The 23,670-nt window shown below is 36.9% G+C and overlaps 1 protein-coding gene across 1 annotated transcript; it reads right to left on the reverse strand.

The window, feature by feature from the left end:
- Positions 1-6,438: 6,438 nt before the first annotated feature.
- Positions 6,439-20,107, reverse strand: OGFRL1 (opioid growth factor receptor like 1; the record flags this gene model as incomplete). Its single annotated transcript, XM_084229092.1, has 7 exons — positions 6,439-7,102; positions 11,808-11,953; positions 12,058-12,124; positions 12,218-12,296; positions 15,527-15,608; positions 15,752-15,838; positions 19,856-20,107. 7 exons carry the CDS (start codon positions 20,105-20,107, stop codon positions 6,439-6,441), a joined length of 1,377 nt encoding a protein of 458 aa, XP_084085218.1.
- Between the last annotated feature and the right edge of the window lie 3,563 nt (positions 20,108-23,670).

Raw genomic sequence — 23,670 nt, forward strand, 5'->3', positions numbered from 1 at the left:
AATAAAATAGGGAGCTAATAATAAACATACAAGTATTTACACACCTCACCTGTCCTCCAAAATCTCACAATAACAACAAAAAACACGTGTGAATAAGATGTCATCCTTCAAAACAAAATATTTCTTTTATAGGATAAAAGAAGGAAATGTTGATGTTATATGATAATCATAAAAAATATATGCACAGTCATAGGGAAAGAGCAAGTCACTTGGTCCAGTTATTTAAAAATATTTTAATCATGCAAAACCAACATAATATACTCTAACACAATGCTAAAATGTTAGCTAAGATTAAGTGGCTTTTATTCATTTTACAGGATGTATATTTGGCGATAGTTTTTTAAAAAATTACTCTAAAGGAACTCTAAATGTATTTGTTTAGAAACAATATTCTAAAATACAGCAGTAAGCAACAGAAACTATTGCTCTTTATACATTTTTGGCATAACACTGCCATACAGTTACAGAATTATAAAATAAGTGTTTCATAGTACCATACAGATCCAGAAACTGGTTACAACTCCTACCACATACACATGGTATTGGTACTGTCAGACATGCACAGCATCCTGTGATTCACACTGCAGTGAAGACAGACACAGAGAAGGCCCAGCAGCTGCTGGAGAATAAGCGCTTAAGTGGGAAGTAAAACACAGCTTTGCAAAATCACACCCATTTTCCTGAAATACTTAAAATACAAAGGACACAATAGTTTCCAAAGTGGAATAGTAACTAGACACAGCCTGCTATATGTCTTCTCAGGTAATACTAAAGAACTGCCAATATTTCACTTAGGAGAAAAGTAAACGTCATTTATTTTTAAGGGGGGAAATGCTTGTTAAAGCACTAACACTTTACTATTGCTTATTTCTTTTCATTGTAGTGCCGTACAAATAATATGCTGCCAACCCTTGATGATATGGGAGAGACTTTATTTATAAACTGTCTATCACTGAATCTTATCTGCAGCTAGTCCCTCAATTTAGCTTCTTGTTTAGAAACCACCAACTGTTGGTACATACCAGCAAAAGAAATTAAACTTGGTAACTTGGTATCTGATCATTTGATTTTTCTGTCAGTCTACTGGAAGGTTTCACTTTGGAGTAGGCAGAATTTATGGTTCAAATGAGAGTATTGATAAGATTCTGTTTCTATACCAGTCCCTGATCTCCATGACACAATATATAGAGCTTATTCTTAAAGCATGTCCTTACCATGAAGCTTTTGTACGTTATCCCTCATATGCTTCCAATAATTCTGGCACTTGTATAGCCTGTAATTGTTTATATCTTACTTTGTGGTAAGTTTCTTGCTACTGCTTCTCATCTTTTGTTAAATCCATCAGCACTGAAAAAAATGCTACCTTGACCAATGAGTGCAGAACTGGACTGTTTCTTAACCAAAGCTTATTATAAAACTATCCTCTCTAGTTAAGGTAAACTATTCCAAAGCTTCACTGTAACTTAAAAAAGTAAACAATAAAATTTCATAGTTTAAATATATTTCATAAGGTTTCTGATTTTTTAAAGGGATTATTTTAGCACAAGTGAACATTGATGTCTTTTCCCCTTCACTTCATTTTTAAATCATTTTATTTAGACTTTTCTATATATACCTATGAAAGTACAACCCCAAAGAATTTTGATTAATCAGGGAAAAGAAAAGGCAGAATTGGTATTTCAATATGTTTCCTAAGATAGTTATAAAGATTCAGTTATACATAGCAGGTGCTCAATTGCTCACAATTTCCTAAACTACAAAATGGTAGCAAATAAATTGTTACAGGTATTTTATGAAGATGGAAACCAATTAAAATTGTGTATGGAGTCCAAGTGGCCTGCCTTCCCCAGAAGTCAAATGGGGCCTAACACCTTCATTATCCACAGGAGGCTCTGAGGAACCTGTGTTGCCTGCATTTCACTCAGATGCACACTCTGGTTCTTGGTCACCTTTCCCTCTCTAAACTCTATTTCCAGGCAGAGTTTGGGTCATAAAACAAAGCACTTAACTGTATCCTCCACATAAAAATTTTAATTCCAAGTAACAAACATACTAAGAAGTTATTTCCTACAAATAACTAAAACAATAAGTTCAGCAGAATAGTAAAGAAGTATAAGGTGACAATGAACATTCTCTCTAATCTGGGGAAAAAAAGCAAGAATCGTGCATATTAAATGTTTCTAATAAAACTATGGCATAAAAGTTTTTCAAACTGATTTCAGATTCCCCCAAGTATCTATTGAAATTAAACTTTTAAAAATTCCTCTAAAAGAAATCCATTTCTGCATCCACCTGTTCCTAAGAACAAGAAATAAAATACACATAAATACTATTTATAGTAACTAAGAAATGTTTAAGATGAAAATTGTAGCAGGTATCAATAGTAAAAAAAAATTGCAAATATAGTAAACAACATGTTTAATCTTTCTTAAACACTTTTTGTCAAATATAACTTTGTTGAACATTGTAGTGAATACATTTCTTTAGGAGCTGATGCTATTGTCACAAATGGAGATCTCTCCAAAATGAAAAAGCACCAAAGTAAATTTCATCCAAATAAATGGTATGCATGGTTTGGAAAGTTCCTTGTGGTTAAGATTTCATAATGGAGTAAAAATTTAAACTTCTGAATGAAAGCCATTTACATTAGGTAAGGCACATCTGGACACCTCCAGGCATTCTTATTTATAATTACTATTAACTTCTGTAATAAGGGATTTCTGAAAACATAGTCTGTCCTGGACACAATCTGCTGGGTGGGCTGGATAATTAGAACAGAGGAGGCACAGTAGTACTCACTGTCACCCTAGAGTACCCACACAAATCTGTCCATGTAATAATCTGTACAGGATCCACAGCACACTCCTAATTTTCCAGATCCTACATTAACCCAGACCATCTTTCTCTACAACTACACCTACATTTGAAATGATTATAGCATGTCTAACTCTAGCCTACTTTATATTTAACACATACACCCCAAAAGAGAAAGGGAGATTTCCTAAGTGGGAAAAATAGAAATCTTTGAAACTATTCTTATAACAAAGGATGTCCACTCAGCACAAACAGACATGAAAGATCCATAGATGTGTATAACCAAGCAAAATCAAGAACGCCCTTCTTTTCTCAGGTTAGAAAATAAAGCTTTTAGAAGAGCAGCAATTGTAACAGGGCAAAAAAACCCTGCTTGATTTAGTTACTCAGTTGATTATAAATACAACCAGAACTACACTATAAACTCAGGAAATTTAACTTTAAGCAATTAACCAAATATGCTCTGTCAAGTCAACCAATTTTTGACTGTTTGATATGGAAGTTTACTTACTAAAATGATTTATTTAAAAAATAACTCAGGTGTACTACTGCACTGTTTTTCCTTTTTCACCAGATAGTACTTTCACTCAAAGTATAAAAGCTAGAAGCAGAATAGGTAATTTCATATAACAAAATATAAAACATGACTATGATATATATTGTAGCATTTTCATATTTATAATTTACTACTTAGCAAAACATCTTAGAATTTCTCTATTAACTCCTGAGTTGTAGGTTTTATTTTCTCTTTGAAATTCAAAAAAAAGTAGTTTCCAACCCTAAATTCAACATAAAACTATACAAAATAATTCTTGAGCTAAGAACTGAACTTGATGTAGAGCTATTTTTCACTTCTATCATGATTCTTTTGAGTTTGTTATGAGATTAAGCATGAAAATGTATGATGGGATGATATGCTTAATGTTATAAACTTTTCCTCTACTGTACAGAAATATATCTTATAATTATATATCATTTTACAGTATTTCAAAATATTTTCACATATATCATCTTGAAGATACGAAAACACAAAAATTAGAAATGTACGAGATAACCAAGCAGCATAACATCTATTTTTTTGTGAAATGCAAGTTAATGTTTATCAATAGCCAATAGTTAGTATATTTGCAGTCTGTGGTACAATAAAGACTCTACATTTGCAAAGACTCAATAATATTTCTAGCTATTTGGCCATGCTTCACTGCATTTTTTAACAGCTTCTCACTAAATTTCTGCAGGCATATGGTTTAAAATTTAAAAATACAAAATATCAGCGTCAAACCCAGAGGACGGTTTCATATCTAAGACACACAGAAATACATATCTGTAGCACTTATTTTAAAAACTACTAAATGTACAAAGTATTCTTAATAGAAAAAATTCTAGACGCTGATCATTTTTATCTGCAAGAGGAATGACATCCTCACTTGTTCTCCGCTGAATCATTCTTTCATTAGTTATTTACAGATTAAATGTAGGAAACATACTGTTATATGTGAATATGCATTTAAAAAACAACATGTTGGAAAAAGGCCACTGTTTCAGATGGAGCCAGGCAGTTTCCCCCTTAAAACTAAATACTGTCAAATGGCACTATCTAATCAAACCCCCAATTAGGAATAATATTCTGCAAGTTACACTTCTGAACGTAATGTTTTTACTTTTAAAGGTTCTGATATGCTAGTGTCTAAGTCATTCAGATTATATCCACTTATTTTACTAGCTGGCCACTGTTTAGTAAAATGTTAATATCTGGTCACAAATTTTTAATATTATGCACTTAGAAAGTAGCCTGAACATGTTAATGTTATTATGCTTCCAAAATGATAAGATGTTTTGAAAGGAATTAATCATCTTCCTAAAATTCAACCTTATGCAACAATCTACCCTTATTCTCTAACCCTGTAAAACTAGTAAGCTCAGTGGGGACATTGCTACAACTAACACCACGTGAGAGGATCCACGTAGTTCCTGTATGTGAAAAAGAAACTGAAATGTGAAAGCAGATTGTTTCCCTAAATGCTGTACTCAACTCACAAAACAGTGAAAAACAAAACAAAATTTGGCGTAGTATGGGAACTGAAAATGAGAAAATGTTCTATATTTCTTGGAATATGATATATCACAAGTGTCATTAACATTAAAAAATCAGGGTTAGGCAGCTGTGATGTTTCATGTAAACTTTAAGATAATAAAACCCTATTTCTAAAGGCATATGATTGTGTTTATTTTCTAAAAATCCTGTGCTGAACATGTGGATAAATGAGGTAAGTGAAGATATGATGTGATTAAAAAATAGGATATTGCAAAAATGCTTTGAGGGCTAAAGTGAATAGAACTTTTCTTAAAAGCCTAAGAGATACACACAAGTCAATCCCTTTCTATGTGAAATGAAGTAAAAAAAAAAATGTTTTCTACTAATTGGTTTAACTATACTTGTATGTATGCTTTGAAGTTTTTACCATAGTTTTGTTTTATAATAATTAGTCATAATATTACAGGAATTAATATTATTTGCTCTTACCCACTATTAATATATATTAAGTGCTTCTAAAACTGAGTATATGGAATTTCAAATCTATTCTCAATTTCAAGGTTTGGTAACTTAAAGCTGTACTAAATGGTGTGTGTATGTGTGTGTATTTTTAAGATACACTGTGGATTAAGCAATAGTACTAGTTTCATAATCCACATAACACTGAGATATACTTGGTTTTAGGGACCACCACCTTGTTGCCAATGCAGGAGGTTTTTATTTTAAATAAATCATTTCCTTTCTTTTTAATTTTTCAGTCATTTGTACTTACAAACAAGCACCAAATTTATATGGAAGCCATAAAAAGCAAAATTGTTTTCTTGAACTTTTGCATCAAAATTTGTTTTTAAGCACTTAATGGAAAAATTATTTTTATTATTTTAATCAAAGAAAATTCTAATAATCAGACAGTTGAAATTGCCCTCTTAGTTCCATTTAAATTTCAATATAGGAGACCATCTGAATGTACACTAGAAATGCACATGCTAACTGGCAAGATGAGGGATTATGCTAAGTGTGGATTTAGGGGAAAAGAAAAAGTCTGTGGGACCAACAAAAGGGATGGGAGACTAGGGCTCCCCAAGAACATCCATTCTACTTCAAAAATAAACATGTTGAGGCGTTGTAATGAAAACATCCAGATTACTTTGTTAATCCACTTGCAATCAACTTCTTTCTTCCCACTTAAAAAATTTAACCCATAAATCAGGTAAAGGTTTGGCAACACATAAAATTATCCTCTTGATTTTCTTCATGTAGATTGTAATCTCTCAAAATAATCTGACATATCAAATACGCCATGATTATTTCCAGATAGGTTGAAAGCAATTTTAAACTAATTGTTGTGTATAGAATTTGAAAAGATATCCTAAACATGTTACAGAATATATTCCTTTATTGGGTCTTGCCTTAAAATTAATTATTCATCACATTGTGATCCAAAATCAAAAACAAGGAACAACAAAACGCTTACAACAGAAATCAGAAACAGATGGCTAAAACCTGAAATGTGACTTCTATTCTTTAAGATAAGTTGTAGAGTCTGTTTTCCTCCCTTACCTAAACTTGTGGATGGGATCTCTGATATTTCACTGTGATAGGGTATCATCATGAGAAAATGTATTTCCAGAATTTTCACAGTCTTTGTTGTGATTTTCACCTTCTTCATCTTTTTCAGAAGTAGATGCGTTCTCTTTTTTCTCTGCCAGATTATTCATTGCTTTTACGGTTTGAGGATTTGAATTTTCAGCATTACCATCCTTCTCTGTGTTTCTTGGCCTTGCAGCTTCATTGTTGAGCTCTGCACTGGGCCTTTCTGTCTCTTCAGGATCTCGAGGTGCTGCCTTTTTATCTTCAGCTGTTTTGCTATTTACATTAACTGCTGAGGAAGAATTTTTAAGGTCCTTGGATTTTTTGTGCATAGAAGTTTGGCTGTTGTGACTGGAGGCTGGAGGGGCAGGCATTTTCTGGGTTTTACTTCCTTCTGACTGTTCTTTCTTAGGAGGTCCCCAGATAAAATTCTCTGAAGGCGTGTAATGTTTTTGGGCAAAACGTAGGAGCTTTCTCCTTTCTCTTCTGTCTCTAATTGTATAAACAAAATACTCCAGAGCACTCTGTTTAATATTGGGAATAGTATTTTCCACAAGAGCTTCGTGAAGAATAAATTTCACAAGAGGAGATTTAAAACTTTCATATCCAAGCTCACCAAGGCTTTTAAGAATACGAGTGATTCTTAAATAGTTGTGCTGGGACCTGGAAGAAAGAATTGAATAAAATGAGGAGGAAGAAAACAGGTGGACGAACATAGGAGTGAAAATGATTGGAAAACATTTTTTTATGGAACTGTAAACCATAGAAATAAGCCTTGTAATGACTTTAGAAGTTATATAGATACCATAAAGAACAAGTTACAAGGTATTAAATCCCTATACCTCAGTGTAATGTCAATCTATGTGAAACTCAAATGTGTACCATAAATTCTTCTTGCTTCTATAGATCTTAATATTTGAAAAATATTTACATATAAATATTATTCCCACTGATGCTGAATTGTTTGGTTTTTTAAGTACACTGAAGATGAATAATGTAACAGCATTTATTTGCAACAACAGTATTGTAGCCATCATAGGTAATCAGTGCTGAGAATACACGCAACTTTACCTATCTGCTGAAATACACAATGTATAATGTGAGCTGATAAGCAAAAGCCTCCATGTTAGCCAATTCATAAGGAAAACAATAAAAAATACTCTACCTTGCTAGAACAATTCTGACAAAGGATGCAAATCTGTCTCATCTGAAGAGGTGTGAACCTCTTCTACCAAATCATATACAGTGTTTGCAAACCAATGTTACCTCAATTAAAAAAAGAAGAACGTGGAGTTTGAAGTCACCTCAGTTCACACCCTGGTTTTCACTTAGGATTATAATGTCTCTCTAAAGCTCAGTATCCTCATCTATAAAGTAGCCCATACCTCACTGGACTGCGGTAAAAATCAATTGAGTTCATATGCAAAGCATATAGAATTCAGTTCAAATATTTAATAGCAATAGTAATATTAATGTTAAATATTATCTAACATTTATTAAGGGCCACCACATTTGAACATATCCCAGCATAATAATTTAATTATTTTCTATCCCTGATCTCTCCCCTGCTCTTTTCCTATCAGAGAATTTGAAATTTGCTTCTAATGGCATTGATTCCAAATCTAATATTTTCCCAAATTGCACTAAAATCTTTCTTCTCCTAAAACTAAGGCCATCATCAGATGTCATAATTCATAATCTGCCTCCCTTACCTTACTCAGTATAATAGTTGCCTTATTACACATGCCTAGCTTGCATCCCAAAGGAATCCTCAGCTACATAAAATAATGATCTATCTCATTAACAGTCCAGGTATTTACCCAGTATCACTGCAGTTATTTCCAGTATTCATAGCTATCACTAATTTCTAATTTCCTAAAACCTGTTTTACCTCAGACACCAAGTCTTAGATAACCATTGCCGATACCTGCCCTGATTTTCAGAAGTGCTTGCAGTATTTGATTTAGGAATGACTAGCAAATTATTTGGGAAATGAGAAGGATGCTGAATTATTTGAGGGATTGAAGGAGTAGTTCCATGGTCTTATATTTTAAGAAGAGTTTGTACAAGATAAAAATCTTAATGATTCAGGCTAAGCAAATACTGAAAAAGACAAATCCGGAAGTTTTTATTACCTCCTTCCTTATGTGTATTTACCAAAATAGTATTAATATTAAACTCTTTGAAAGCCAAAAAATAAAATATATAGCACAGATGTGTTTCAGTTTTATGAATCTCTTTTTTCAATAGTTAATAAGAGTCTTTTGAGACAATACAAATTGGGGTGACATTAAGATAATGTGACTTAATGGTTAGGTTGGTATAGAATTTGTATACTCTAAAAACTTGAGTAATACCTACTTCATAAGTCTGTGAGAAAGAAATATATGGAAGAGTGGAAGAATATATTTTTTAAATCTCAAGGAGTTATATGGTACAACAAAATTTACTATATTTGCAACCAGTTCAATTTCATAAATATAATTAAGGTGAATAGCCAAGCTAAAATATCTGTATTATCTGAATCTACACATTCTTCAAACTAAAAGATTGGTATTTACATAACAGTAAAATAGGGCAAGAACTTGGGCTGAAGAGAATGAAGGTCAGGATTCTGGAATAATATTAGTTGAGAAAGAAATTGGATTTTCGATATGATTAGAAATAATTATCACAAATAAAGACAAAATGTGGGAAGCAGTCTTCAGGATTGCACAACAGATAAAGAGAGAGGCTAGGTTTCCAGGTAAGGAGAGTAAACAACTAAAGCTGTCAAAAAGATTAGGTAGGTGAAGAAAAAAATACACAAAAGGCAAAACCCACGGGATGGAAAAGAAAAGAGGGTATTCCAGGATCTAAAATTGGCTCAGTAGTCCAAGATGATTACAAATAAAATTGGAAATACATCTTCATAATTGGTCTGTATATTTGTATTCTCACATTTGAAAGTATTTCATCTCTTTTAGTTATGGTCACTTGTACACTGAACATGATTTCATTTTATTTTTTATCAATAGTTTTTGTTTGTTAGGCTACTACAATATATTGAATTCCCTACCTATTCTTACAAATTCAAGCTACATAATAAAACACAAAATAACTTACTAGGTTTGAGGATAAATCGGAAAAGAATGAAACCACAGAAAGAAAACAGAAGTCCAATATATGCTGAATGGCCAAGTTAAAATGTCTATAGTATGTTCAAATCCAGTCAGAACAATTTTTTTTTTTTTTGCAATTAAATCAGAAGGGAAATTTGTTCTTGCAAGATTCTAGGCCATTAATTCACAGCTGGAAAAGATCTGAGAAATGCCCACGGAAAGGAAAAAAAAGACAATGGATGGAGGAAAGAGAGTTGCATAGAATAGAGGAGTGAAAAATGACCGTTCAGGCTTCCCTCCCCTGACTTGAGAGATCATTTAACTAAAGTCTTCAGAAGTGCTCTATTTCAAACTCTCAGTTGGAGAATCTGACAATAAAACCCCAAGGAGGATTTAGCTAACATACCTTGTTCATCATTTATTCATCAACAAACATTTACCAAATGAAATTGCTATTCCAACCAAAAACAAGTTGAAGATGGAGACTCTAAAATGATAAACCATATGCATATGACTACATGGAAGATGAAGATTCTCTCCAAAGATTTACTTTTGCTATCCTTCATGTCAGTAGGCTACTTGCATAAAGCTTCATTTGACATATGATGTGAGTGCTTAGAAACTTTATTCAGAGCTAGCTATCTGGCTGCTGAGGCAGAGGCATATATTCTATAAGTACCCTATATAAATCAAATTTAACTTGAGTTATGAGTTATTGGGTCTTCTAGTCAGGATCATAAAGCTTTATGTCCATGTATTCCTTGTTTCAGTATAAGCCCATGATGTTGATTCTAACAATAAAGTAAAAGGAAAGTTTTATATTAAAAATTATATTTGGGTGCCTCCCCGGTGGCGCAGCGGTTGAGTGCAAGGTTGCGAAGCTGCCCGCAGCCTCTGCAGTGCCGGTTCGATCCCCGGCCGCTGGGTGAGAGTCCCACATGGCACGCAGACCTCTCCTGCTGCCCGCTGCTCCCCTCAGCAATGTACTTCATCAGTCTGCCTGCTCTGCTCTTCCCTCTGGCTCTGGTGAATTCTCTCACCCTCCCGTGCTTCTGACTGTACCCAGTGCTATTATAAACAATAAAATATATCTTTTAAAAAAATTATATTTGGGCCTCCCTGCTGGCACAGCGGTTGAGCGCCGTGCTGCAAAGTTGTCCGCAGCCTCTGCAGTGCCAGTGATTCCCCACCGGCCAGGGAGAACCTCACATGGTGCAGCAGACCTCTCCTGCCTTGCCCGCTGCTCCCCTCAGCAGTGTACTTCGTCAGTCTGCCTGTTCTGGTCCCTGATCTGGCTCTGGTGAATTCTCTCACCCTCCTGCGCTTCTGACCTGTACCCCAGTGCTTGTATAAATAAATAAATCTTTAAAAAAAATCATATTTATTTTACCAAAGCACGATAAAGGTTCTAGAAAGATAATAGTTAATTGAAGCATAAAACTCTGATTTGTTTTGGGCACAGAAACATTCCTTCGGTTAGCCTTAATTTTTTTTTCTCTTGGTACTTGCCCAGTCAGTTAATTATAATGTGCTAACCAATGCTTCAAAGCTGTTGGTTTTATAGTCCAGCACTTGTAAGGCACCCTATAATTAAAAACAAAAACATGAGCCAGCTTACATGCAAAGAAAGTAATAAGAAAACGACACTTTGGTTATAAGTATTAATAAAAGTTATATAAATATCCAAGCAAAAGCATATAGCAAATTATTCCAAAGAAAGCATTTTAAAATTTTCTTCACAGGTTTGGGATTTATTAAATGGGCTTTTGTTTTTGACCTAGATATAAAATATTTTAATTTTTCCACTTTTTAAATAAAAGGTTGGGGTACATTTCAGGTTTATAAAATGAATTTTACATAGGTTTAATTCATGGATTTAATTTAAAACAGTACCATGCTTGAGGATGTTAGATACAGACAGCCACAAGAAGCTTACAACCAGCTACAAAGGGGATTCAGAAAACCATATGCAAGAAATAATAGTAAATGGAAATAAACATGGCATAACAAGGAAGAGGCCGCATTTGGCTATGGAAGCCAGGAACAAACAGCTCTGAAGTTTAATCACCGTATTTCTACCTGTATTTTTATTTTTCTGTTGTTTTGTCCTGTTTTGGAATATAAATGGGGACTAGAATGCTTTTCAGATTAGTCTTTGAATTCAAATTCCTGAGTCCATCTGCTAGTTGTTCCTATGTTCCACAGATAATTCCAAACAAGGGAAAAAACATGCTGGCTCCCAAAGTATCTTGGGAAGATTTACTTACTCATTCAGATGCTGAAATCTTTCCTGCCAATTAACAGCCCGAGCAACGTTTCCAGTTTTATCAATCAGTTTTATTCCAAAAAACTCTAACATCATTTTATAAGCCAGGAGGAATCGTCTAATTGCTTCTTTTGTTTTTTTGAATTCCTATTAAAAGAAAACAAAAATGCTGAAATGATTCAGTAGCTACCAGACAATAAAACAGCAATGTTATTTGGCCATCTCATCGAAGATAATATGAGTTACATTACCTCAATTTCATATGTAGTTAGTTCTTTAGCATAGAAGTTCAAGCCTTGTTCTCTCAGAGGAAAAAGCCTGTTTTTCAGAAAAATAATAGTTTTACATTAAAAACGGGAAGCATACATGATTAAATAGCACATGGTTCAAGATAAATAATGAATAACTGACCATTGAATGTAAGTGTGGTTGTGCTCCAGCTTTTCATAATCTCCTTTCCACTTATTTAAAACTTCTTCAATGTAAACACCTAAGTATTTGGAAAATGGATCAGATATTTAAAACATTGCTGAAGGCATTTTAAGATTTCATCACTTAATTTTTTTATATTAAAACTTAAAAAAAATTAACAACAGCACACAAAAATAATGCTTTTAAAAGATGAACATCATATGCCATACACTTAGTTTTATAATAAATCTAATATTAAAAAAGTTAATAGCACCTCAAATTGCAGAAGGTTCTAGTGGACAGTGTTACTCAATAGCAGAGGTAGGCAAACTATACCATGCCATCTGTCTGATAAAGTTTTATTGAAACACAGCCATGCACATTTATTTATGCATTTTACATAACCACAGTAGAGATAAGTATTTACAATAGAGACCATATAGCCCACAGAGCCAAGAATATTTACTACTTGACCTCGTACCAAAAAAGGTTTCAAATCTCTGTGCTAGGAGGTGATACATTTCTTTAAATACCAGATCGCATCAAATTGAAATGAATGGGGGGGCGGGTGGGGATAGAAACAGGAGAGGAAGATAAAAAGGAAAGCAAGGAAAAGAAGAAAAGGGAGGAGACAAAAAAGAAAGAAAAAGGTATTAGGTACCGACAATATGCTGGGCCACAGGGTATACATCGTCCAGCTTAATCTTCACAGAACTCTCCCAAACCAGTAATGTTATCCCAGTATTACTAATGAGGAAATCATGTGATATGTTTAAAGTCACATACTAATAAAAGAATATAGAACACAGATATTTCTGTTTCCAAAAAAGTAAGCCCTCTCCACCACATCCTGTTGCTCATCTCTAAGGATTGTAACAAAATCTTCCACTTCTTAAATCTGTCTATGTCTTTGAAACTGATTATGTGGCCATTGAATAGGGGAAAAAACACAACATACTATTCCTCTAAACATAATTCTTCTCATTTTTGTGACCTCCAGATTTCACGAGTTTGTAGTAAAGGGCAACTCTTGGATCATTTGGTAAAATGTTGCCTTTAACAGCATGTTACAACCATATATCTCCCTAAGCTCTCTTTTGTTCCCCTTTTCAACTACTACCCCTCTTACTTATTTATTAAAATATATTATTGCAGGATTATGTTTACTGGAAAGTATGTGTGTATGTGAGTGTGTATATGCATATACATACTGGAGAAGAAATTGTGTTGAATTGTTGCAATTTATATAAAACTAGAATAACATTTTATGTGACCTTAGCTAAAATTCCTTATCCCTACCAATCTTGTAAGATTTCAAAATAAATATTTGATGAAAATTACAAAATAGCTAATGCACTGCTTGAAGTTAATGCTTTAAGTTACTACCTCAAAAAATAAATTCACTGTTAGGAACACAAAAATAACTTAGTTAAATACTGTCATATCTGTGTTCAATATTTTTAATATTTGAAGGCATTGCTTTACACAAATTTTATTAAATTCAAAATAAAGTCAAATTAATAATCTATCATAATATGTTTTCAAATGGTTTCCTTGCCCAAGTCCTAAAAAACAAAAACTAAACTAAAAGTTTAACTGATACTGTTTCAATTAGTAAATAAAGCAGTATGTTTCAACCACTAGTAAGTACAACAGACCATTTTTAACCAGGGTTTTCCTTCCAAATCAGAGCGGAATTTTGGGACACCCAAAAAATAAATTAAAGACACATGAATCTGGCCATTTCTGCAACTTTCTTAGGTTCTATTTCCCAACCGGTGCATCGCTTTGCTAAGTATAGGGAATTCCTCCTCCTGGCGCTACCAGCCTTTAGGTTTCTTTCCTCTAGTCAATTCACCAAAGTGTCAGAATACAAGGTTCTGACACTTGAATAGCTTTGCACTCCATAGCTTTCATTCCCTGACATATTGCTGTGGATTTGGCTCGGTTTCCACTGAGAGCAAAGAGCAGGAGCCAGTGCCATCTGGTCACCTCATGGAGAAAAGGGCTTTAGGGATAGAAGCCAGCTTTTCTGGCCTGACCTGGATAAAATTAGGATGACCACCATAAACACAGCACGATGTCTCTGTGAAATATGTATATACCATAGGGGCTACATCCTCTCACTCCAGATTTAAAAAAAATTCCTGAGGCCAACTGTAGAGTTGTAAAGGCGAACGAAAGTTTATTTGGCAGTGTTACAGAGATTTACTGTACTGTAGATCCCTTCCTACGAAAATAGAACATTGAACTGGGACCCCTGAATCCAAAAATCAATAGCAAAGTTAATTTAATAAACATCACTTTTCAATTATGTTCTAAAAAAAGCTCTAGGTATGGCACAGTGGAAAGAACAATGAACTTGGGGAACCAAGAATCAACTCTACAATCAAATGACCCAACACGTCAGTCATTCAAACTTTAACTCCAACACGTCAGTCATTCAAACTTTAAGACCCGCTGACCATCTTTAAAAGAGAAAGCTGAATTTGATGTCCCCTAATGTTCCTTAATAATCTATTATTTTATAGTTCTATAAATTTCTTTCCTTTCCCTGTCACAAAAATGGCCCAACTGCCTTTCAAATAATGAAAGATATTGTTAATCCATAGTTAATTCTCTAGCATTTGCCAAAGTTAATGCTCACGATTCTAGGGTGTAGGACTTTAGGGACACATTGGACTGCATTGCAAAGTACAGTCAGTCAATGAACAAATGCATTAAGGATGTACTGCCCATAGAATTATGAGTCGGCTGTAATATGTTTTGAAATGACCCCTCCCTGTTGTAGCAGACAAGGAAGCAAGATCATCAGTATAGACTTGAAGTCCAAAACAGCTAAGCAAAATTGATGCCTTTAGATAAAGCCAGTCTTTTCACCCCCACTGATGACCAGGAAGCCAGATAAAGGTTTACCAATGCTTAGCCAATGTTTGCAGCTCTGTGGCGCATACTTTAAAGAGGAATACATGAAATCCTATATTGCCTTCCTCTTTGATCACATACCTTTAGATCAGGACAACTCAGAACTAGAAGCCCTCCTTGTCAGGAATAATTGTAATTGTTATGTCAATGACTCACTGTTCCTGCCTATATAAATTAAATCCAGCACCCCTAAAGGTGAAAAATTGCTAAAATTCTCAAAGAGTAAACTCTGTCAGGCTGCTTCCTGGTTCGAATCCTCACTGGTTATCTAATAAATTCTTTGTCTGACTGTCATTAAGACTATTTCCAGTTAGACTAAACAGCGAATAACTATTATACATTATTAAGTCAAGTTAGCCTTTACCAAAGTAGTAGATTACTCACCATCTGGCTTAAATGGAATTTTATTCTTATAAAAACGAAGATTGCTCAAATCATTTTGATATCGGATATCTTTGAAGTTCTGCTAAAGGAAAAAATAAATCAATCTCCAGCATTTGGATAGGTAAAAAAGGCACAAGGACCCTTGTAGCATGTTTGCTCATCAGCACCACAAATAAGGTAACAGAAAATATTTCACATTTTAGAAAAATCATTCTATACTCTTACTGGGTACTGGTGTCGGTATTTGTACAAATCCCTCGCAGCATAAAAACTTCTCTTTGGTTTGGCAGATGCTTCAGTGGAATCACCACCCTAAGGTCAAAAGTAAATTTCCATTTACATGTTGAAGCAAGATAATTTCCTGATTAATTTCCAAAACAAAATTAAAATAATGAACATCCATAAAGTCTGAGAAGTATCAAGTTATCCAGGTTAATGAAAATATTATAAATGTCCTTTTAATATTGCTTACAGTCACTATTTTCCTGATTTGATTTAAACCCAAAGTCATTTGTCCTAAGGTGCTTACTAAATAAGAAACATTTTACCAAAAGCTTATAGAACTATAGACCCGCCAACTGTTAAAAATTGGTATCCATCAAAAATAGAACACAAAATGAAGTCAAGACATATATTTTACCACAGGTTACACAAGTGATTCTATGACAAAATTTATTTTAGAACACTTTACATAATACTTAAAGTGTTGAGATAATTCTACAAAGAGAATTTTCATTTTGTAACATTTAGCTTTGCTTGTTAGTCAAGTAATATTTAAGAAGGGCAAACGGGCTTTTAAAACAAACTAGTTTCTAAACTTTATCCTAAAACACCATTAAAAAGTACATCAAAACAATCTGCTAATTCAGTGATAATAAAATATGATATAAACCAGCAAATATAAAATGCACAGACACAGCAATAAAAAGCTCTCAAATGAAATGAATTTCCAATTGTAGTAGCTTATATGTGATATTTTAATCATGCTATTTATATTCTAAACAAAATTTCCACCACTATGAAGTAAATTTTAAAGTATAAAATGCAGGTCACTATAAATCAATTATGGCCTCTGTAAACTTTATGTAGTATGGCAATACCTAAGAAAGTGCTTTTGTGTCCAGTGTCATGCAGTCAGGACAATGAGACTAGTGACAATGATTAAATAGAAGACAAAATTTAGATATGAATATTCATTAAGAGTTTCATCCCCAATCGTTGTCTCATCACCTCCACCCCCCATCTGCGTTGACAGACTGGCATCCTGTAAGCAATTTTCGCACATTTTTAAAGTGGTGCAATTCTCACTATTACTACAAGTACAGAGATACTTTAACACCAAAATCTCTGATGTTTAACATTAGCTACTCTGTCATGTTACATAAGCAAGGAAAAGCTTAAATTCTGGTCCTTGCCACACGTTTCAAAATAGCTCTGCCTAGCAAGTTTCTGAAGCTATTTAGCCTGAGCTACAACCACATGAATCATCATCCTACATTTGTATAGAAAGCACTTTTCCATTTACAAAGCACTTACATGTATATTATTTCATTGGATTCTGATAACACACCTGGCTAGCAGTTATTAGTGTTACTGATAACTTAAAAACAAGGTAATCTAGGCTTAGAGAAGTTGATCAAGACCGAGATCCCAGGAACTACAATCCCAGGCTGCAGCCTCCAAGTCCAACTAATTAGATGTGATTATTTCAGGCCCACTTTCAGCACCCCTAAAAGTGAAAAGGATCATAATCGGAACCCTGGTACAGTGTCAATAGCCCATGATTTAGAGTCAGGTGACTTGGGCAGAGTCATATCTCTGCTACTTATTTGTAAGGCCTTACGCAAATCACTTAACTGGATCTTAGTTTTATCATCTGTGAAATTAAGGTAATGACTCATGTCCTACACACTTCTTGGGATTATCATGAGAATGACTGAATCCTCCAACTTCTAAATGTACCAACCTACCAACATCCATCCTTGCTCCTCCAACTTCTGCTCCCTTTGAAGGCTTTTCTATTCCTTTATCATTACCAGCTCATTCAAGGATTTTGTTTCTTAACACTTTGAATCATCAACATTTCCTCTGTTCTGGATCATTCCCTCCAGCAAACAAACAAGACAAGACGTAGTATCTCTAATCTTAAACACATAAAACCTTCCTTGATCTAAATCCACCCTCAATTGTTGATCCTTAGCTTTGCTTCCTTTGACAGTAAAACATCAACAAAGAGTTGCTCATACTCCATGTCTCCTCCTCACCTCCCAAGACCCATCCCAATCAGGCTTTCATCCTTAGCATTCCATCAAAGGGGCTCTTGTCAGTGTCACTAACTTATCTCTATCTTGCCAAGACATTGCTCAGTGCGGAGCTCAGCTGACCCTTGAGCTACATGGAGTCAGTTAATGCCTCTCTCCTTCCTGAAAGTCAGATACCACACCTCCTGGTTTTCTTCGGGGTTCATTAGTTGTCCCCCATCAGCCTCTTTGGCTCCTCCCCCTCTTCAACTGCACTAAATGGAGGAGTGTTCAGGGTGTGATCCTTTGTCCTCAGCACTCTTTGATGACCTCCTTATCGCCCTTGACTTCAAAATACCACCAATATCATATGCTAATTCCAGTCCTAGGCTGAGGCTCCATTCAGAGACTCAACAACTGCAGTTGGGTGTCTAATAGGATACCAAATTCAAGAGAATTCTTGATTTAATCTCTAAAGATGTTTTCACCCTGGACTTCCCCATCTTAATTAATGGCACTATCATTTGTCAAATAGTCACCTGAACAATGACAACAGTAGAGATGGTGAGAAATAATTAGTCTGAGATACATATTAACTATAGATCCAGTATCTGCAAATGAATTAGACTGTGGGGACTAAGGCACAAATGGGATTTAATAGTCAAAAAGCAAAATAAAAAGATTTTTTAAAAGAGTTAGATGGTAATACTAACATGAAAAATAAATTGTTAAAGGGAAGAGGAAGAGTTAATGTGGTCTACCAGTTACTGGGGTTGCATAGATGGATCTAGTTAATTAGACTGATCTGAACTGGGTTTTTGGGGGAGGGTTTTTTTTTTTTTTTTGATAAACAAAATTCTTTAGAAGGTAACTTATTTTAGAAACAAGTAGAAGGGAGAAAAACTGGAAGATAACATCTAATATTTTTCTTGGGTTGAAACTGCAATACATAATGACCCGGAACACAAGGCGCAGAGGAACAGTCACAATTTCAACAGGTTAAAGATTGGTGTCATACACACTTGGGCCTGAATCATTCCCTCCCAAGTATGTTCTTGGGCAGGTTCTCCTAATCCTCAATTTTCTCTAAACCAGATTAAAAACAGCAACTCCCATCCCACTCCAAAATTGAAACTAGTTAAAATAACATGTTTAGCAAGGAACCTGCACTAAGACTTTATTTTTTCTCCCCCTAAACAGAGACGATCATCAAAATGGATGAGCTGAAATAAATTTAGTGGTGACTCCTCTACTCTAGCAAAGAATCCTGTGGTCACATTTGACTTTGGGCTGCATTTTTCACTCGTTTCCCCATCGCTGATAAAGAGCTGGGCCTAATGGAGAATCACAAACCTCAAACACCTCCAGGATGCACACTTCAGAGGGTTACACAGTTCCTCCTTTTTAAACTTTTCTGAATTATAAACGGGATATTTATCCCTTTACTAACCTCTCCTCCAAATTGTATTAGGTAAAATGACTTAAGCACAGTTGGATCAACAAGTCTTCTGGATGAAATACAATTTTTGAAGAGTGCCCTGAACTCCTAGGTTTAAGGCCTCACTTAGGGTAAGAAAAAACTGTGGCGTTTTAACTTCAATGCAGACTTCCTGCAATACTTTTAATGGCTGGAGACCCCACCGCAGGGGAAGAGCTCTCGCCGCCCTCAACTGCAGTCCCACCTTATTCTGGGTCATTTTTACCAATAACACGCACTAGCTCGGCTTTCACAACCCCCTATTTTTAGACAGTTTCCTCCCAGCCCACCTTCGCATCACCCAGCTGCGCTGCAAAGAAAACACCCGGAAAACACCCGTTCAAGTTGGGTTCTGCCTTCAGGGACTTCCTCGCCGCGCGCGCGGTCAGGCCCAGGCCGGCAGCAAGCGGCCGCGGCGCTCGGGCCACCGCAGGCCCCCGAGTCCGCCCGGAGGGGTCAGCGCGCGGAGGCCCCGCAGCCGCCCGGCGCCCCTGCCCTCAGCGCGCGCGGGGGCCGCTCGGCGCCGGCTCCTCGCCCCGGCGCGGTCCCTTCCTCCGGCGCCGGGGCCAGAGGCGCCCCGGCCCGGCCCGAGGCCACCGCGGGGCCGCGTACCTGCTCGGCGCCCGCCGCCTCGGCGTCCTCGTCCGGCGCGGAGCTGGCGCGGGGCCGCCCGCCGGCGCGCTCCGGGGGCTGCGCGGGCTGCTCCGACTCCTGCCCCGGGCCCTCCCCGCCGCCGCCCGGCCCCGGCTCCTCCGGCTCGGGCTCGGGCTCGGGCTCGGGCTCCGAGTCCGTCTGCCAGGTGGAGTCGCAGTCCTCCACCGTGGTGGGCTCGCGGAAGCTGACCCCGCCGAGCAGGTTGCCCATTGAAGAGGCGGCGGCGGGCGCGCGCTGCGGGCTGCGGGGCGCGGGCTGCGGCAGGCGTGCTAGGGCCCGGGCATGGCCGCGGCGAGGGCGCTGGGCGGCAGCCTCGGCGCGCCCGCCGCCGCACTGCCTCAGCGTGGTGAGCGGCAGACTGGCACACTTGCGGGGAGGAGCTGGAGGCCCCGGGACGGCCGCCACCGACGCTTGAACCCGCCCATCTGGTTCCCTCTCCTCCCCGAGAAGAGACCAGCCGCTTCTGGGCCCGAAAGCCGCGGCCCCTGGGACGCACCTCATTTTGCATCCCCCACCCCCACTCCCGACTTGCCTCCGCTCAGCCATCGAGGGCCCCAGGGGTAGATCTGGGGCCGCCACTGGCCCGCCAGCACCCCGGCCCCCGCCCTACCCCGGGCACAGACACAGCCCAGGGTGGACACGACCTGCCCGGGGCTCCTTCCAGCTGAGCGAGAGGGGTTCCCGCTGTGCCCTGGGAGAGGCGGCTCGGGTGGTGGTGATGTGAGGTCCTGGAAGGTGTCACCGTCTGCACTCCAGTCCTGTCCACACGCGCTCCCCCTCTCCAGGCTGGTCCAAAAGGAAGAGAAATTATCTACAGCAAAAGACAGAAGGTAATGGTGACCTGGCACCATAGAGACAGAAAACCCAAGCTACCACTTCTGCATTTAGGGCGGCAACCTAGAACTTGCCCAGCAACCCAAAGTCAAAGCTGTCACCTCATCTAAAGAGCAAATGTCTCCTGAAACAAAAGGAGCAACAACCACTAGACTTTCACCTTAGCCTGTGGTTAGTTTTACTAACACCCAGTCCAGCACTCTGAGTAGAACAAAAACTAAGACTCCTCTACCCCTTGGTCTGTTCTGTAAATGAAAAAAGGAGGAGAAAAGGTGTGGTAAAAGTACTTAAAGACAAAATAACATGATACAATGTGGCCTAGAGAAAGTAGCTATTGTAAATTTTGTATTAGGAGCTAACTTGAAGAGAAGACTTGAAAGACAGCCACGTTTGTAGCACCCATGAAACTTGATAGGGACTCGGTAAACATTGGTTAAATATGTGCCAGGAAAGCAGGTTAGATATGTGAGATTGGACTTGAAATAGAGTTTCTTGTTGAATGTTTCATGATAAAAGAGGTGGCTGAATCAAGGCAAATGGGTTCTTTCTAGGGGAAGCATAGTAAGCAAGGTGCCCATTCCATAGGTGCAGTCATTGCCGCAGGAGATCCCAGATGTGGCCCTTTTCCTAATTAGTTTCTGACATTGGACAGGTCATATCTGGGTTCATCTTCTGTTGCCAGAGGACCAGAACACACTGCAGAACAGAATGCCACTCATCTAATTGTGAGTATTTCAGACATAGAAAATCTAGGAATGATTGCTGTGGCCAGGTGCTGCTGCTTTAGGCATGTGTAGACTAAAGTGTGTAATTAATCATTTGCTTTGCTCTCCTCCTATTGAGAGGTCTAATCTAATTCTCCACCTTCTTGAATCAGGGCTGGACTCTGACTTGCTTTAAAACAGACTGTAGGGCCTCCCCTGGTGGCGCAGCGGTTGAGCGCTGGGCTGCGAGGCTGCCCGCAGTTTCTGCAGGGCCGGTTCGTTCCCCGCTGCGGGCGAGGGTCCCACCCAAAAAAAAAAAAAAAAGCAACCATGGAATGTAAAGGATTTTCAAAAATAGTACACCTGGGATTTTCAAGGTTAAGCCATAAAGAATCTTACAACTTCCAGTGAGATATTGTAGAAGCTACTGTCTGGTAACCCCAAGCCTCTGTGCAAGAAGTTCAACTACCGTGAGACAAAGGCAGTTGAACTCTGCCTTCCAATATTCCCCATTAGATCCTGCTGTTTTTTTTCTGGCTCCTCCAGGCCAGCCCATCCCTCAGCTGAACACCGGTGAACTTCACTGATGCCATGTGAAAGAAAGGAGCCAGCAGAAACCTGCTCAATCCCTACCAAAAAGTGATATATGGTGAAATAGCTGTCATTTTAAATGACTTAATTTTGCAGTTTATTATACAGTAGTTGAAAATGGTGGTGCAAAAAATATCAGCTTAAGGGTATATGTGCTTGTGTATTATAACTGCTGCAATTAATTCCTTACCTTTTCTATCATCTTTTGGCAAATATACCAATTTTTATAGGATTATAGATTTTGTGCCAACTTGTACAATATATTTTCTAAAAAACATAATTATATATGAAGTATTACAGCAACTTTAATAATTTAAAAAGTAAGTTTACAGGAATAATTAATCATATTATATTCAATCTGTTCTAATCAATCTGTGTATTATAATCAATCTATGTATTAAGAAGTTAATTCCATAGGTCTCTCGTCTCTAGGCTTGGAACACAGGAATTGTCTACTAAAAACCTGAATTTTTCATTTCCAAATTTTGAAAGTATTTAACATTTCTGCATTGACACTAAAGAAGCATGTCTTTGCTTCATATAAAAATAATTTCAACAATCAATGCCAGGCCCATGTTAATTTATCAGTATATGTATTATTATGTATTTATCATTATTTACCCAATATATTTTCAAAGAATATTGAATTTAACAATAATATAAATATATTTATACTAGCACAATGTCCTATTCCAAAATATAACCTCGATTCTGAGTATCCAGAATCTACCCTAAGGCTCTACAGATACTATAGTCATCCTCACTATAACTGTTTTCAGTCTCGTCATGGTTTCCATCACAGTGAGACCCTTGTAAGGAACTGGTGTTTCAGAAACTAAAATATTTGGGGGTAAAACCTAATGTATATATGACATACCTAAAATTGATTTTTATAGTGAATTTTTTTTAGCAATGTTAACAAATAAAGTTCATTTCTTACATAATTTTGACAAGAAAGGTTAGATCAAAGACCATGTTATCCAAACTTAGGAGTTAACTTCTCAATAGCTTCCTGGAACTTAAGACCTAAGGAGGAAAGCAATAGGGTTATGTATTATTTCTGGTAGTATTTGTTATTCAATAGTAAAATAAAAGTGTAGGGTGTAGATAACTGACATCCTCAAGAGTTAGATCTGTTCTGTCTACACTTATTAGCTGTTTTCCACATCCACAGGAATATTGGTTAATACCCAAAGCAATAACATACTGTATTTATGCAATCTAAAAAATAATTGATTCTAACATGCATTCTGTTTTAGAGATAATTAAGTCAGAAGAACTATATAATATAGAATCCATGCTAATAGAGAAGTTAAACATTTTTAAACATTTAGTTTATTCCTAAGAAATATTTTACAATTCAAAGACCAATTCTAGATTCATATACAATACTGAGTTATTTTTTTTCCAGGTATGTGACTTTTTTTTTATATTTAAATTTTATTTTTATATTCCCCATACAATTACAACCCCCTTATTTTGACCCCAAGCCCTCCTTTCCCCGCCCCCCACCCCCCATAGAGTGTCTCTGGTTCATAGTTGTTTGTTGATTTTGATATTTTCTTTCTTATAGTTATTCTTTTTCCTGGTCCCTTATTTAAGTTTTCTAGATTCCTGCTATGAGTGAGACCATCCGGTGTTTTT

Source organism: Talpa europaea (assembly GCF_964194135.1).
Source record: "Talpa europaea genome assembly, chromosome: 2".
NCBI classification, from domain to species: domain Eukaryota; kingdom Metazoa; phylum Chordata; class Mammalia; order Eulipotyphla; family Talpidae; genus Talpa; species Talpa europaea.